Consider the following 18,080-nt stretch of genomic DNA (forward strand, 5'->3'; position numbering starts at 1 on the left):
CAAGCTCAGTTCTTTTATACATAGCATGCAACTTGTGCAAAGGATTCTTATATTTCGATAATGACAGACAATAGGCAATTTCAGCTGATGGGAAAGCTGTTGTAGGTGGGAGTGATGGCCATCCTTTTTTGCATTTATTTGAAATGTCTCTCAATAAAAGGATTTGGTTTGTTTCCCCCCAAAATTTCTCTCCTTAAACACTTCATTAAACCAACAAACACAATTTCACAGGCAAGCTTTAAGTACTTTCCACTGTGGAAATCAAGATAATTAATTGTTGTTTGCCACTCGTGTCGACTCCAATTTACAATTTCATTACATAGATTCTACCTGCTTTATTGTCAATTAACACAACAGCCACACAAGCTAACATCTGTGTACAGGATAAATATATTTAATATTTGGTTTTGTTGTTATATATTTCAATTCCAATATTGTGTGACATTGCCACTGCTTTGCTTAATAAGGTCATTCAAGGCAAACTAGTAAACATATAGTGGTAGAGGTGGAAGTATTGTACAGTACCATTCACTCTTAGATTTGTATGTATTTGAAAAGTCACTGCTTCTGAGTTTCAATCTTATTAAAGTATATTATATATATATATATATATATATATATATATATATATATATTTTTTTTTTTAAGAGGCTTTACAATAATTAATTCATGTTCTTCCATTTGTCTCGATACATTTGCAGCACTGTCATTTTGCTGCTTGGATTAATTATTTTAAATTTTGTAGTTTATTTTGAAGATTCTGGACTTTTTATTTTTTTTATTTTTGCAAAGTTCTGGTGATAACTCTTGACATCTTCATTCAGTATAAGTCCAAGTAAGAGAAGCTCACAGCAAATGATCCAGGGACCAAAGTGGATTTCTTGATTATTTATGACACAAATATTGAAAAAAAAAATAGAAAAATGGGGCTTGCAAGGTGAGAAAACACACACACACACACAAAGTATGCCTACAGACACGAAAGACATCGCAGTCAATTCACCTCCAGCGAGTTCAAGTGGCAAAAATGCTCCCAGTGAAACCCTTTGTGACACAGAACCTCCAGTCAATATGAGGTGTAAGGAAGGAAGGGATCAGTAGGCATAGATTTTAAAATACTATGGGGGTGGAAAAAGATATCAGAATTATAAAGAAAAAGAGGATGAAAATTGTTTTGTTAACGGGTGAGAAATGTCAGAGACATGAGAAGAAGAGAAAAAGATGAGGTCAGGTGAGGAGAGTTGGGTATTGATGCTACAGTGGGTGGTGTGGCTCCTCTGTCAGTCTTGGCACATCGTTCATCTCATTACACTTTCACTCTCCGGCTCCAGCATGCTCTCTGGTCCTCCCCCACGGCTAGCCCCGGAGCAGGGTTCCGTCCCGCCCAGCTCTCCTGTCAACACAAGCCCAACTCAGCAGCTCTGGCCCAGGCATCTGTCAGCCCACACAGTCCCCTGTCAGCCACAGCCTATTGGCCAGCTCATATTGACACTGCACACTGCGCCAGAAAAAGACTATAATATACCGCAGCAGAGCATCTATCAACAAAGCTCCCGGTGAGCCAGAAGCCGAGGCATCCATCACCGAAACACTCTTCCAAAACCTTGCACTGATCTCTGTGGGGTCTGTCGCTCGACAGCTTTAAAATCACATTAATTTGCAAAACATTTGGCTGAAATTAGGAAGCACTGACATTTTTTATTTATTTTTTTTTTCATGACAATGGAAACTCTGGGGTTGTTTTGCAGATCATAAGGTGGACTTTACAGATGGAGACACTCTATCTGTTTGCCAAAAAAATAACAAAACAGATGAATATTGCCAAACTAGATTACCTAGCTAAGATACTAAATTATACTAAAGCCTGAACCTCGGTATTGGGATGCATTTCCTTTTGTGTTCAACTGTGGGATTCTGTTTCAGTGACATTGAGTTCCATGGGAAAGATGAGTTGAATATGTTAGCAATGAAACCAACCAAAGACAGGTGCACTGTTTGTTTTTTAGTCTACGACTTTAGGACAACCAAGGAAAGACCCACCTTGACAGCTTCTCTGCTGAGCAGAAGTGAGAGCTACAGGCAGACGGCTTTGACGAGTGATGGGATACTCTCCACCTCACGGCCAGTGGCTCATTAGCGAGAACAGAAAATGGTTGCTACTGGGAGTGCTGTGCAGACTGAGCTGAGAGTAGCACAGACTCGGCATGAACAATTCTGCAAAAGAAAGAGAAAGCAAAGGCCAAGTCGAAGGAGAGACGGGGAAAACGTCGATCAATGAATTGTACATTTGATTTCAGCAATGTGCTTTTCACCTCTGCTCTGGAAAACTGATGAGCAGAAAATAGTTGAGAAGAAACCTGTTGAAAGCAGCGACAAGGACCAGGATGTGAGGCAGCCTTGGTGAACAAGAAAACAATTACATCAATAGGATTTGGGGAGAAGTTCTGTTTTACAAAGGTAATAATGAAGAAAGCATATAAACAGGAAAATCTTTTAGGAGGAACATTACAGTATAGTTCTCCGAAAGTGAAATAGTTTTTAATCGGCTTTGACTTTGTTCTATATCAGCAGTTTTTGAAGTGAAGAGAAAGTAGACTCCATAGTTAAAAATATATATATATTTAGTTGAAATTAACTGTCGAGGATGATAGTTCCATCCTAAATTGATCCAATTGTTGAAGAAATTTGCTATGAATTGTGCATATTTATTGGTAATCAAATGTAATGAGAACACAAATAATCTGAATCAGATTTATTGACCAATATTGGGAATTTGGTTTCACATACGGATAGTGTATAAACTGATAGGATATGATACGAAGAAAGGCTGCTTTTTGTGAAGATAGTGTTAAATTAGAGACAAATAAAATACTGACCTGTTAGATAACTTCTTTAAAAGTAAAAAAAAAAAAAAAGTCTGCATCCTGATGCCAGGACTTTTCTGCCAGATAAAAGCACCATATGGACAAACACTCTAGTAGTAAATTATTTATCAACTATCTGTCTGTCTTTCATATCTTTAAAAAGCCACTGGTTACAACACTGTAGACATTTGGAATATAAAATTAAACTGAGATTGAGAACGTATTGGGAAATTAAGTAAATATTTAAATTCACAAAGCCAAAGTGCGTTGTGTGAAAAATAGAAAAAAAAAAATAAATAATTTTTTCTCCAGTCAATAGAAAAAGATCTCCGGAGTTTTCTAAAAAGAAAAACCAAGCACATCTAACTAAAGTTGTTCCTAAAGATGAGGCTACAAGCCCCATCATGGACACTGGATCTTTTTCTAGCATAAATGTTTGTCATCACAAAAAAACTTTAAGCTTTTAGACATCAATCCCACCATTGACAGTTAACAGAGTAAAAATTATGCATCTATCTCAGCAAGCTTAATTTAAACAAAAAAAGTGACTGTCTCATATCTAAAAAGATAATAAAGTGACTGAAAGGTTAAAATAAACCCACATACATATATTTCAATTCGGTAACAGCCTGACTTTCAACTTATTTGTTCGTTCAGGTTAAATTTGGATGCTACCTATGTTTGATATGTTGTGTGCAGGAATAAAAATCTTGTCTACTGGGATGAACTTTAAGGAGGTTTTAGGCAAACTGTGAAAAGAGTCATTTCTCTCCACTTTCACTAAATGTTTGCTAAGTATGAGGGATTGCTGCAAACTGACTCAATACAATCAGCTGTGCTTCCTTGGATAGATCATTGCAGCGTTTGATCAACTGGCTTTAACATATTCTAATTAAGATTGACATAGAGTTCATGTGATTGTATCAGAATCGGACTTTTTTATGACTTATATGCAATATGTTTTCCCACTCGTCACTTTATATACAGAAACTGAAGCTAATCAGTGATGAAGAGAAAGCAAGTTAAGAGAAAACAAAGCCAAATGCAACCATTCTATCACCCCAGAGAGTTTCCTGCCTTACTGAGAACACAAAAAAGCTTCTCAGTTTGTCAATGTCTGCCTTCGGGTTGTATAAGGGTTGTAGAACAGTAACTCCTTAAAAAGTAAGGCTCGTTGAACACTCAACAGCATTACTTGTCTGAAGCCTTTTGTGTTTGTCAGACTGAAAAGGCTTTCACAAAAGGGAGGATACCTGCAGATGTTTCTGTATACCCACATACGTTTGTGATGAGGTAGTCTTGTTCAAAGATGCTAAAGCACATAAGCTCTGATCTCTTTCTTCTTTATTCTGCTCAGAGTTAGTTCCAACAGACCAACACCTCAACAGCTGAAACCAATACAGATTTTTATTTTTTTTTTCAGGATATACGGTGCCGATGATTTGTATGAAACCTGCATTGCAAGGTTACGTCATCCGTGAACGATTTTAAGTCAACAAGGCTCAAAATTTTAACGAAAACAAAGAAACTGAGTCGTAAACTAATCGATGCTCCGTTTTTGAGACGGTTGAGTCAGACTCCATTATCTCCTCCAGACGTTTCCTCTGGATTATGGATGGTTTTGGGGGAAAGGGTTCTTCCTCAAGCCCTGTGCATATAGGAAACTGTCTGAATCAGTTTAGCATGCTGCTCTTTTAATTAGACCCCTGAAGATTTTTGAAACTAAAATGGATAAGTGCTTGTGGATGAGGAAAGTGGGAGTTATATGTTAGACAGTCGATAACTACAGACAGCTATCACAGTTCCACATAAAGGGAAGGCGCATCAGCAGGGATTCAAGCTGCAAGTAAAAGCCATCAAAGATCTGACATTCACCTCCCACTGGGTCACACACTGGGGTGACTGAACTGTCACATTTGAGCATCACTGGAGGTCAACTGCCTCAACTGCCTCGCTAATCTAATCCCTCGTCGGCCAATCCAAAGTAGGGCGCTTAACCAAGGCTCGGAGAGTTGCATGAATTTACATATGAGGTACATCTATTGTCAGCTTGCATTACAGCTTATATCCATTCTCAGTTACTCTGACATCCTCTTACATTTACATTTATTCATTAGGAAGATGCTCAGCTCCTTCGCTTCATGTGTGTGATGTCTTAGCGTAAGCTTACCTGGCATTAAGCTCTACAATGACAGGAGAGAGTCTTTTTTATGATCAGAGAAAGAGGGTTGCTGTTAAAGAGGATGTGTTTATCACAAAGAGATGGCTTATAGGAGAAGGACAAGTCGAGAAGGACTGCAAAAGAGAACACTTACAAATTTTGATGTAGTTTATTGGATTTTAGGTGATAGACCGATGCAAAGTAGCCTGTAATTGAGACATGGTAGGAGGCGTGAAGAGGGTTTTAAAAAACAATGTATGCATTTAGACCCACTGAATCAATACCTTGTAGAACTATATTTTGTTGGAGTATGTGTTTACCAGCTTTGGACATATAGAGAGTGAAATATTTACCTTCTTTATAAAATACTGCAGCTCAGGGCTTTTCAAATATGGGGTAAGTACCCCATCACCCCCCTCATCCCTCTGTCCCACTCCGGGTGTGCAGCTCTTCTGGGTGGGGGCAAGGGAGCGACATTAGAAAAAAAAAAAAAAAAAGAGAGGCCTTTTCAGTCATACTGACCACCTAAAGTTCTTTATAGTATGAACACATTCACTCATTTCATTTGTGCTCACAAATGTACACATGTTCGAAAATCGATTCGCAGATTGGTAGTCAACTTGGACAGGAGGAAGCTGGAATCAAACCCACAGCCTTCTGATTGCAAAACGACTATTCTGTCACTGATCTCTATTCAGGCACTTCCATTTATATCTCAAAAATCCCTTGTTTTCATTCATCATACATGTCATTTTTCTAATATGATTTCTCTTCTGTTTGTATTCATTAAAAGGTGAGCTGGGGTGTTTTGTTTCTCCCCCTCCCCCCAACCGCTTATGTGGCGTTCTCTTCTTCTGTGTTTGCAGGTGTTATGTTGATGACAAAGTCTCCAAGGTGGCCTGGCTCAATCGATCCAACATTATTTTTGCTGGTGAGGACAAGTGGTCCCTGGACCCCAGAGTAGACCTGGTGACTAAAGGGCAACTGGAGTACAGCCTACGCATACAAAAGGTAATGTTGACCGCTGCAGTACCACATCTGAGCACATGATGATAAGAAGAAGAAAATATGTGCCATAAATAGTTTAACACTGAAAATTTAGTTTTTTTAATGTCTATCAAAAAGATAGACATGTTCTCCAGTCTTTTCCTTTTTGAAGGATAGCCAGTCTGTCATGCTATATTAATACCCCATAGAAAAAGGAAGTTGTGGCTTACTGATTGAATCTTCCTAGTCACAAGGATCAAAAGGCATATTTTATCCATTTTTTTTTTTTTTTTTTCATTTTCAGGCTTGGCAGTCATAATTATATTCATTTCCACAAGTCAAGAAATTTGTGGGGGAAAAAAAAAAAACTGAGTGCAAGCAAGCCAAGGACACAGCTTAAAGTTGCCAAAGACTGATAATGTTGGGAATGAAACATTAAACCCAGGCATAAGTACATAATGCAGTGTCCACCCAAAGATTGTAAAGTAAGAAAGTAGTGAAAAGCATGACCCGTTCTTTAATATGAGCTCATAAGGCTAAGATTCATGTTGATTTGTTTGATGAGGAGGATGAAGTCAGGAGAAATGTTTGATGGCAGTGATGAAGCCTAAGACACCCACATCAGACCCAAAGATTTACAAATTCTCTGGGGAAAATCCAGCCTGCCTGTAATTCATAATGGTGGGCAAAGACCCATTATGACAAAAAAATATGATTAAAACAGAAATTCTGGCAACATTTGGGTAATTTCTGGCCCTTCTTTTTCACTGATGCTGTGTGTAAGACTCCGTTTGTCAGAGGAAGGATGTTGAGCTTAACCTAATCTAACCCAACATAAAATACCGAACAAAAGAGTATGAGAGCAAATCATTGACTGGGGACTGCAGTTTGTGTTGAGTATAGTATTCTCTGTGGCTGGAGGTGAAATTTGAACAGAATAATCCAAACAAATCAATGCAGAGAATTAAGAAGGTTAAATTAAATCAGTAAAAAGTGCAGAAAAGCAGAAAGAGGTTTATGTTATAACTCCCATTTGTGGTCACATTCAGCCACAATAAAGCAATGATCTTTAAAAGTCTTTAAAGTTAAGAGACCATTTTTAAGGCAACTTTTGCTTGCTTTTGTTTGTGTTTTTGTTGCCTCCATAAAAGTTGGCAGTCTTCTCAGAGAAAACCCCTACCATGAAGAGGGTTATTGATTTTGTTGTTGAACCAGACTTTCTGGAAACAGAGGCATGACTACGAGACCTCTGTTTCCAAAACGGTGCAAACTTCAAACATGTATAATAAAATGCATGAGCGGTGGGAATAAGTTCTTATGTTATTTCACTTTTTCCAAAAGTCTGACTGATTTCCCTGTTAATTTAAGTATATCATAAGGTAATTTTGAAAATAACTTGTCTAAATAACCAAGATTTAGAATGCAAGTATGAGGAAAACTGTGATAATGAAGCAATAGATACATTAAGAGGTTTGTAAAGTTTTTTTTTTTTTTTTGTAGGAATGTCAAAATACAACTTTTTTAAGAATATGACAATAAAAATTTCCCTTTCTTCCTCTTTAGGTGGATGTGTATGATGAAGGCTCATATACCTGCTCCATACAAACCAAGCAGCAGCCTAAGACCTCACAGGTGTACCTCATCGTACAAGGTAAGCTGCAAACACCTGCTCCCAAGGTCCATACCGCATGGTTTCCCATGGTTACCGACGAGATATACCTGGAAATTATCTTAAAACTTGCTCTTTTAATTTACATTCTTCTCTGACATATCTCAACTGTGTCAAAAGTCCCAAGCTTAGCCGGTGTTCTTAGAGGCAGCAGACATCATTACCACTCTTCAATTCCTTAATGTGGAAACATGTCGTTCTAAGATCTTAGCAGTGAAATCTCAGAATGTGCTCAGTGAGAATACACAGGCAGTTTGATACAATTGTCTGCCCACAGCAGTACACTCCTTTTCATTTGCCATTTCAAATGATTTCTAAGTGCACTTGACAAGCCTTTTTAACATTTGTCTTATATAACATAGAGCATGAAGGTATTTGTCCTGAAAGCGGTAGAACTGACAGAAAGACATGATCAGAGGTGCTTTGGGATTTTTTCCTATTCCATCTTTACATGCAGGCCAGAGCTACTGGTTGATGTAATGATACATTCCGCTTATGAAACAAGACACGATTTTAAATTTCTAAGAGACAAGAGATATGATTGTAATGAATTTAAGCATCCACTTTTTTTTTTGTTATGTTTTCACTAGTGATGTGTCTTCTGTGTCAAGGCTTCAAAGCGGGCCTCGCGTAATTCAGGAGGATTGTTATGAAGCGTGTATCGAGTCCAGTGTTGATGGTGTAGGCAGTGACTTCTGAAATCGTTTACCATAATCAGTTTTTGCATCTCGATTGACTTCCTCAAAGAGGAAAAAAAAAGGCAAACAAGCTTAATGGCTAGAGCACATCCACGTTCTGCATTTTCCTGAAAAATGTTCCTCCTTGTTCTCTGACGATGCGGCACCAGATCTTTAATAGAAACATCAATTCGTAGATAGTCCATACAACGAAAAGCAACTTCACAATATATTTTTTTAATTATTATTATTATTTATTTTAGATGAAGGAAACTTGGGTCCATGTTAACATGCATTATTTTAATGTGTTGATTATAAAGCTTTCATGAACAATAACAAGATCAATATTTAAACCCAAAATATCAAATACTGAACTGAAGCCAGTCCTAAAAAGAAAAAAAAATGCTTACTCAAATTTAAATTGAATCCCCTGTAGTCTATTTTGTCTACATGCTCTGTAACCTCTTTGTTCTTTTAGAGAAAATGCGAATATCAAGATACACTGACTATTATATTAAAAATATTTTTATTTGACGTATAAAAATACGTCAAATAGAAACTGCTCAGATTGAAGCAACTGAGCAGTTTTGTAGAGTATTTACCGCTTCATTTCTTCTTTCAGTCTGCTTTGGAATCATAAATGAATGAGAGAAATGGGAACACCTGATGCCGCACCAAGGTCAAAACAGACGGATTCATTATCTTTCCTAATGTAATTGTATCCGTGCCTTCTTTTGCAAAGCAGCAGTTACTGTAGTTTGTGGCACTTGTTGCTTAGCTCCTTTGTATGGAGGTGACGCATGTGGGGGAGGGCATCTGAGTTTCACCTCTGAATTATGAAAACACTTGACAAACCAGATGCGTTCCCATCATTAGCGAGGTTTGTTCCTTTAATTCAGGTGTGTATTATGTGTGAGTTGGCCATACATAATGCACACCTGAATGATCATGTACGAGTCGGCCAGTGAAAAGTAAGCCCAGTTAAATACAACAGGCTGATGGATAAATGCACTTCTGCATAATGTCACCTCAGACAAAACTCCACGAAGAGACTCTCTCCTTTCATTATGAGCTTATCAATTCATCCATTAATAAAATTTCCAAAGGTCAGTGCTTGTATTGATGCTGCTCCTCTGGGATTCATGGCTGCAAAACTGCCCGTCCTTCCCAGAATCCATTGCATGCGATTAGTCAGTGCTTGATCATCTGAATGTCCTGTGTTGACTTCCAAAGTTTCTGAAGGAAGGATCGTTTATCACAACTAATGCAATAGTTAAAGCCAAAAATTGATTTCTCTCTTCTTCTTCTTTTTTTTTTATTCCCGGCCGTTGTGTCCTTTGTTTCACCTTTTAAATAAGATTATTAATTCTGCAGTCATCGGTGCTCAGCTCCTTGCTATGTGGGTGTACACTTTTCTTTTATTTTATTTTAGCTCAGTATGGTTTTGCTGATTAAGGACAATTGGGTTCAGAAATTGAGAACAAATGTAGGCAAACAACTGGCTTTAGGGTGCAGATGGAAGAGCTCATAATTTGTCATAATAACTAATAAATGCTTAATGAACAACCCAATACAAATGTAAATTCAGCTTCTTCAGCGCATCGGTTTTGCTCACCCATTCACTCGCTTTAGCTCAAATCTTTCATTCAGAAGATAAGAATGTCCCTTTGTGTGCAGCGACACTTGCACCCTTGCATGCAGCGACCTGAACCAACCCCCCACAAAAACCCAATCAACTCTGTAGGATAATAATTCACCCTGCCTTCATCTTTTAATGGGTATGGAAGTCCTAGGCATCAAACATTGCCCCTGGTTACAGACTCCCAGATCAGGCTCACATAACCAAAGCTGACAATTTTCTGCTCGCAGGGACAGGGAAGTAATTGGAAAACAAATGGTCAGACAAAGTAAATTTGTGGAGGATGAAAAAGTGGCAGACTTGTGGAACCTGCACAAGAGAAACCAAGCAGCTGAGTGATTGCACTAGAAATCCCAATATAAGGTAGACTCCCTACTCTAATCTGCTCAGATTTGTTGATTTTTTTTTCTTATGTGCTAGAGATACAATAATTTATTTATTTATTTATTTAAAAGTAAAGGATTTGTACTTTGAGGCTGTGAAAATATGTGTCAAGGAACTGGAAATAATAGATAAGATACAAAATTGATTAGCAAACTAATTATTAGTTCTGACCACATCTTTAAAATAATAATAATAAAAAAAAAATAACATTATCTATTAACAATCTCCCAAGTCTTTCTTGATGGTCCTCACACTTTGACAAATTGTCAGCAAGTGAAGAAAACAATAAAACAAGTGAGGTGAGCTGCATACTCTCTGCCTCCTATATAGTTGTGGTTTAATAATTACTCAGTAACCCTGAAGTAGCCCCCCACCCCCCGATCAGTGTTGGAGTAACTTCCAGAGTGACTGCCTTTGATTAACTCCTGAACTACTTCTTGCACTTGTTTGTACAGTCAGGCACATAAAGCCTCGCTTAAAGCCATTATTTTCTACAACCCTGTAAGGTTGCAAGGTCCTTGGTTGTTAGTTTGGCACAGTCTGTGTCTGCAGGTTATAGCTCATGTGTTGTTCAGGCAATCAGCACATGTGGGTGATGCTGTTGGGAAAAAAAAAAAAAAACAAACAAAAAAAACAAATGCGTTCAAAGTAACTTAACTTAGGTTTTGCCAACTTTAGACTAAGAGAAAGAATTTAATAAGACTGCAGTGGTAGCCTGAGCTGTATTTTAGTCAGGACTGACATGGTTTACCTTTTGGCACTGATGAATTCATCTGGGTGCAACTAGAAATAGTAAATATTTTACATTATTCAGTCTGTGCTTTGAATTGTGTTTGTGGCCACAGATAATGAGCCATCATGTTCCTCAAACTTCCACAGTTTCAGTCAAACCCTCACAACTCTACATATGTCTGTCAGACTGTCGGATATATGCAGATTCAGCATATTTTGTACAGTTTTACTTCCCATCATGGATGTCAAAACACACTGCAAATCAGCCAATCACATGGTAGGGGCTCAGTGCATTTAGCTTTCTAGATGTTGTTAGTACAACTTACTGAGGTTTCACGTACAAGAACCTCTCAGGTTTACAGCGACTTGTTAAACGAGAAAATATCTGGTGAGCAGCAACTCTGCGAAGGAAAATTAAATTTTCATAGAAAAGTGTGAAGTTGATGGTCAATAATAACAAGAGATCGCATCAGATCTTGCACCTTTTAGGTAAACTCAGGTAGTTGAGGCTAAGATCCAACAACTTAGGCAAAGTTTCACAATAGCAGATATGAAAAATGTTGCCTTTTAAATTCAGATGACGCATTCAGATGGAAGTGTCAAATGTAAACATGAATGTATTGATCTAGCCTCCGTTCCATCAACACTCCAGGCAGCTGATTACAGTGTAATAATGTGAGATATATATATATATTTTTTTACTTTTTTGGTACCAACTAAGCATTGTTTGACACTATCGAGCTTTGTTTTCAAAGTGGCTGCTGTCATGTTGCATTTTTTCTGACTTTTACATCAATGATGCGAGGTGTGCATCATATTTCTGCCCCAGAAGCCACATGTGGTAAATCCAGACATAAACAATAACTGAAAAAGTTATAGTTATGAAATTATGAAAGCCGGGGTGTCAGTGGAGAGCACCACATCCCAATACCATCACTCCTAATTTGACGATGCATCCAAACAGACTAAGGTATAGAAGTTGCGGTCAATGTTCCACAGAAAGACATTGCTATTACTTGTGCTTTCCTTTTATTAGCTTCCCCCACATTGTTGTTTTTTTATGACAATACTGTTGCCTCTGAATAACTTTGAAATTGAGCCACAGACATTATTACTTCTGTAAATAGCATGCTGCTGTGAGACGTCTGTGTTCTTCTTCTTCTCATTGCAGTCAAGGCGGGGTACATCCTGGACAGGTCACTAGTCCACCACAGGGCTAGCGGTACAGATACCATTGCAATAATTTAACCTGATGAAACCAAAGTTATGCATTGTTTTTTATTTTTTATTTTTTTGTTTCGTTTTGAGTATATTTCGATAAGAAGCCATTTATCCTGACAATGTTTTTACGGCCATGACAGGCCAATCTACTGATTGGCTTCCTATGATTGCTTTTGGGACCACAGTGTGTCCATTTTCTGATGAATGCTTCCAGCAGGATATTACATCATGTCTCAAAATGGTTCTTAAACATGTCTGTGTGCTGTACATTAATGACTTCCACAGCCACCAGCTACTAACCCAAAAAGGGATGTGCTCTGTGGACACATCCCACAGGATTAAGATTAAAGTAACAATTTCTATACTTGTAGTATTTAGCAGTTTGTCTAACACTGTTGTCAATGTATTTTATAGCATCATCTAAAAAAAACAGATAAAACTGACTCTGGAGTTGTGATGCAGAGGGGTAACAGTCAGTGGATTCAGAATATCCACAATAATAAATCCCATCAGCAGCCCATATAAACAATTTTACCGTCCTTATAAATGGCGTTCCTCTTCTAAAGGACAAACAGCAGTAGTTCCTCACTCATAATTTGAAACTACGTGTTGTGTAGAAAGTTGTAAAGCTTATTTCTGTGTAGCTACTGTCAAAATGAATAAGCACAAGTTATTTTTACATGACTAATGGAATCTGGGGACATCTTGAAGGCTGAAATTTCTACAGATGTTTTCTTTCCTTTTATTTCAGATTCTGTATATTCTCATGGCAACTGATTAAAATAAGAACTACAGCAAATGAGAGGACAGGAGTAAGAGCAAGACGAAATACCCCTAGAGAAAATGTAGTGCCACCAATGGCTTGAGCAATTTACTCTGTGTATACATCTATTATGTTGGTAAAGAAGATTCCTGAGCAAACATCATCATAAACAAACAAACAAAAAGAAAACATCATGCCCATGTTGAAACATGATGGTGGGAGCATCAGGCTGTGGGGATGCTTTTTCTTTCCATGAACTGGGAAGATGGTCAGGTTCATAGGAAAATGGAACCAGCAGAAAATTAGTGGGAAAATTTCTCCCAAACATTTGAGAGTCCTCTCTCTTTTTAAAGGTAGCAGTACAGAACATTGCGTACTTTTGCACATAAAGTTCATATGAAGATGGATCCAGCTAAAAAAAAAAACTTGTGAAAATTAATGCAAACACAGATTTCCTGTCCAAGTTTGAGCTATATTGTTAAGAAAATGCAAAGCTGGTAGAGACAAATCCCAAAAGACTTTCAGCTCTACAAGCAAAAGTATGGACTTAGGAGACTGAACACATATTGGATGTTACACTTTTTTTGTGAAAACTGTATGATTTTTGTTTTTGCATACTACTTTTTGTCGGTCAATCATCAAAAAGTCAAATGAACTAAATTGCGTGTGTGGTTATAATGTGACAGAATCTGAAAATGTTTGAGGGCAATGACTACATTTAAAAGTCTGCAAATACACACAGCTGCTAACGGGAATGGCTTTACAATGAAGCCAAATATAGTACAAGTTATGTTTTAGCAAATTCAGCAAGTCCATAATATGCTATGTAAATATGCTTCATAAAATGCAGAGCCTGGGGAATGATTCATTCATCTCATGAGGTCAAGCTTGTAATTCCCTTACAGGAATGGAACCCCGATTCCAGCTAACTGACAAGCCGCCAGTAGACTGCTGACCCCAATCATAAGCGTTTCAGTTTGTTGAGCCCTGCTTTTCACCAGTGTGTCTAACATTTGGACTTCATTTGGTGTAGCTGATTTATAGGTTGAGCAAATCTTACTAACTCCAGCGTGTGAGTCTGTTAGTTTGTACGGGTCTGTGTCACAAATTAGATTGAGGGAGCGAGAGAGGGAGGGAGAGAGGGAGAGAAGACTGAAATGGGGTGGTTTGATATTTAGACAATCCAGTGCATGAGTTTTACATAGTAGTGGACCAGTATTTATCAGTTCAGTATTCACTGATTTTTCTGTGGAATGTAGCTGAAAAATGTTAGTGAAAAATTCACCTTTTACCATAAAGCATATCTAGAATATTTAAAGAAAGTGCAGCTTGGGAAACTGAAATCCCTAGTTGCAATGTTAGGTGACATGCTATTGGTTGGCATTTGCAAAGCAGCCAATCAAGGCCCTCCATTCATTTTACATGGCTGTAACCCAAGAGCGGAGATGAGGAATGCTGTAGATATAAAGTAGGGGTGGGGATCTTTGAGAATCATAGTCTGGTTCCTGTTTTTGGGGAAACGATTCAATCCAAAATTTATTTTCGCTTCAAAATAATTATTCATAAAAATCTCTGCTTTGATTTGTAGGTGTGCAAAATGTCCTCATAATCTACTCCAGCATGCACTGCAAGGCAGAATGACAAACGGAGATGTTCAAGTGTCTTTTTGACGTTTACTATATCTCAAAATAGTAGTCTATCCTGAGATTACCATGTATGGATTAGCTCACCAGGAAAATCTTCATCTTCATCCTGTGCACTAAAACCACTAAAGTCGCCTTCTTCAGTGTCAGATTTGAACAAGCTCAGATTTATTTTCACACATTTCCTCTCAATATCACTTTTGTCCCAAGACAAACTTGCCCTTGAACTTGTGCTCTTCATCATGCAGCAGTCTAGCCTTTCAAAACCTGATGGTAAATAATTCTTATATTAGTTAAATTATTGTTTAAGCCACAGTATTGACTCATACGCTGATATGAAGTTTGGTTCAGGCCACCCTTCTTTTTCCAGTACAGCTGTAGCTGAGCATCCACTCTGGTTTGTTTTGGAGTCATTCTTTTGAAGTTGCAGTTCAGGATGTTGCATACTTCTGCATATAAGCATTCTGCATGTGTTCATGTATTAAAAAGCATTGGCTTTATTAAATACACTTGCATAGAAAACTGCTGCTTTAAAGGTTCCTTTTGTCTTTTTTTTCCAACTCTAACATTTCAGTGTTGACAGTGCTGAACAAGCTGATTGAGATCAGCATTGATCTGATTGTGTTGTATTTGAGTCAGCAGTTTTGCATAAAGATTAATCTTATTAAGCTTTTATGGTATTAAATCTAAATTTTAATTCACCTGGGAAACAAAGCTATCCATGTTTTGGTCTTATTTTAAAACAAGGATAAAATAAAGTCGTGATACTGGGCGGCTTACAGTGATGTAAAAAAGTATGTGCCTCCTTACAAATATTTTTCTTTGTTTTTTATCACACTTAAATGGTTTTGCTATTTGAATGATTGATTTAAAAAAAAGCTGTTATCAAATAAAGAGAGTTACGAAATGTAGTTTTGCTTGCTTAAGGAAAAAAAAAGTGTGCAAACCAGCTTATCACACACGGCACCAACAGCTACCATTAATAAGATGAATGTGGAATAACTTAATTAATAATAAATCTGTGTTTTTTGTTTTGTTTTTACTGATTTGAACTATGGTTTTGACTCTGGATCCAAATCATCTGTAATAAAAACGTACTTTTATCCTCACTAGGACTGGTTTAATTTCTGGCAGAAAGGTGGGGCACTCGAATATCTCCTCTTCAACACTGACTCATCCTTTCTTCCTTTCAATTCTTCATTCTTGCCATCACAATGATGTGGTATTTAAAGAGTCAGTCCACTGAACTCTATGAAGAAGGCCATGTCACTCTAAAGAGCACCTTAACAGGAGGGGGCCGAGTCTCTCTGTTTGCACACAATCTCTTGCTCTTCAATCTGGCCAAAGAGGAGGACTGACCTTTTTACAATTATCATGGGACAATCAGATTATTTGAGTGGAAGCCACTTGCTTCTTTTCCACCTCTCCCAGTCTTGACTCTCATTCATCTTTTCATCTTTACTGTTCTCCTGTGCATCTCGTGACTTCCTCCAACACTTATAATCACTGTTGCCGGGGTGCTTTGTTACTTCCTCTTGAGCCAACCATAAAGGTTCTGGACAGGAGTTAGAAACACTCCAGAAGCCTGAGAAATTGAAAGAGCTATATAGAAGTGGTAGAAGTGGATTAGTTGTTGTATGGCTTTCATTCATTTTGGATATCGGCAGTCTGTCTGGCTCTCCTGCTGCAAAACTATGATCACACCCACAAACACATAATTGCTTGTTCTGCCGCCAGGCATGGCTCTCAGACTTCATTCCTTCTCCCAGATGATTCCACCTTCCTCGTCTGAAATAAAGAATGTTAAGAAAGATCAATGAAGCTTGTACTCTCCGAAGAGAAAAAAGCAAATACAAGAACAAAACTTCCTCTAAACCACAAGTACTACAGCTGTTTGCAGTTTCTCAGTTTAGAGCAAAGATTCTGTGTGTCATGGGTTTTTCCACCTAACTCTGAGCATGTGGATGGTTTGTCATGTGCCAAATATAAATATGAATATAGTGCATTGGAATTATTAGATTATTCTTACCGCTTCCACATTTTCACATCTTGTTGCCTGATAAAACACTCATTTTAATGTATTTTATCATGATCTTGTGGACCAACACATCTGGTCTTAGCTTCACATCACATAACAAATTGCATATAGGCCATAAAGTTCACTTTTGGTTTCATTTGATGATTTCACCCATTTCCACATGTTTGCTTTGTCCCTGATTGATCTCTGGCACTTAGACATAAACGCCAGGCTTGTGCGGTACATGACCAATATTGGTCCTATGAACAGCTTCCTTGCCTGAACTGGGGATCCCTGCAGCTGTTTACATTGCAAAGCAGTTGGGATCTCCTCAGATGACTTGAAGGGTGTTGCTTGCACTAGAATTTATGTAGGAGCATCAGAGTAAATGGGGACCCAATACCACACCTATCAGATTTTATTAGTAAAAATATGTACATTAGAAATTCCTTTCACTTAACAATTGTGTGTCGCTTTATGTTGACGTATAGAAATTCTAATTCTACAGTTCGACATGAGTAATAGAGTTAAACTGCAAAAGTAAATGAAAGAAAAAGCCTAAAGGTCATTCACACAGTCTATAAAGACATGAAAATAAGATGTCGGAAACAATCCAAGTAAACGCTGCAGCTTACAGTTGATGTAATCCATTTCTGTTAGGAAGTAAGACTTATAGTGTGTCATAGTTGGATGCAAGGCTTTGGCTGTCTTGTAGAGAACAAGCAGAAGATGCCGGGAGAAGAACAGGAGACACTGAGAGTTAATTTTAAAAAAGCACTGCAGAGCAGTGCAGTCGGTGAGAACAAACTGCATAAAGCAACCCTATCAAGGCTGGGGAGAACAAAGAAAAAGTGACAATGTTGGCCTCTGCTGCGGGTGGGGGGGGAAGCTTGACTCTAAACTAGGAGGTATGTTTTGAAGAGTCTACGGAATTGCAAGTGGTGAGAAAGAAAGCAGAAAGTCAAACTGAAAAATGAAGCCGATTCTTGTTGGTGCACAGCATGTAAAGCTTGAATGCTTATAGCAACACTTCAGATAAAAATGCATGTTGTTTCCATCTGTCACTGCAGTGTAATACAGTTAAGGCCAAATCTCAAAGTTAGGGTGATGGCAAGGATGTCTTCCAATCTCAAAGGCTTGGATCCTATTACCAAGAATAAAGGGTCAAAATACTATTCGGTTCAATTCAGTTCAGGTAATGTATTTATCACCAATTCACAACAAATGTTGTCTGAAGGCACTCTACAATAAAAGTCCTTCTTGTCCGTTCACACTTACGTTCCAGTTGATCCTTGTTCAGTTTATTAATCAAGTTTATTATTC

General features: G+C 37.9%; 1 protein-coding gene across 1 annotated transcript in view; it reads left to right on the plus strand.

The window, feature by feature from the left end:
* Nucleotides 1-1,202: 1,202 nt before the first annotated feature.
* lsamp (limbic system associated membrane protein) overlaps nucleotides 1,203-18,080 on the plus strand; it is a 93,320-nt gene continuing 76,442 nt past the window's right edge. The window contains exons 1-4 of the mRNA XM_015016740.1: nucleotides 1,203-1,231; nucleotides 1,332-1,456; nucleotides 5,819-6,036; nucleotides 7,576-7,663. Of these exons, the coding sequence (XP_014872226.1) occupies nucleotides 1,203-1,231; nucleotides 1,332-1,456; nucleotides 5,819-6,036; nucleotides 7,576-7,663 (460 nt within the window). The remainder of the gene's footprint in view (nucleotides 1,232-1,331; nucleotides 1,457-5,818; nucleotides 6,037-7,575; nucleotides 7,664-18,080) is intronic.

This window comes from Poecilia latipinna, unplaced genomic scaffold (assembly GCF_001443285.1).
Source record: "Poecilia latipinna isolate Pla-1442-1.1 unplaced genomic scaffold, P_latipinna-1.0 Scaffold2056, whole genome shotgun sequence".
Taxonomy (NCBI): domain Eukaryota; kingdom Metazoa; phylum Chordata; class Actinopteri; order Cyprinodontiformes; family Poeciliidae; genus Poecilia; species Poecilia latipinna.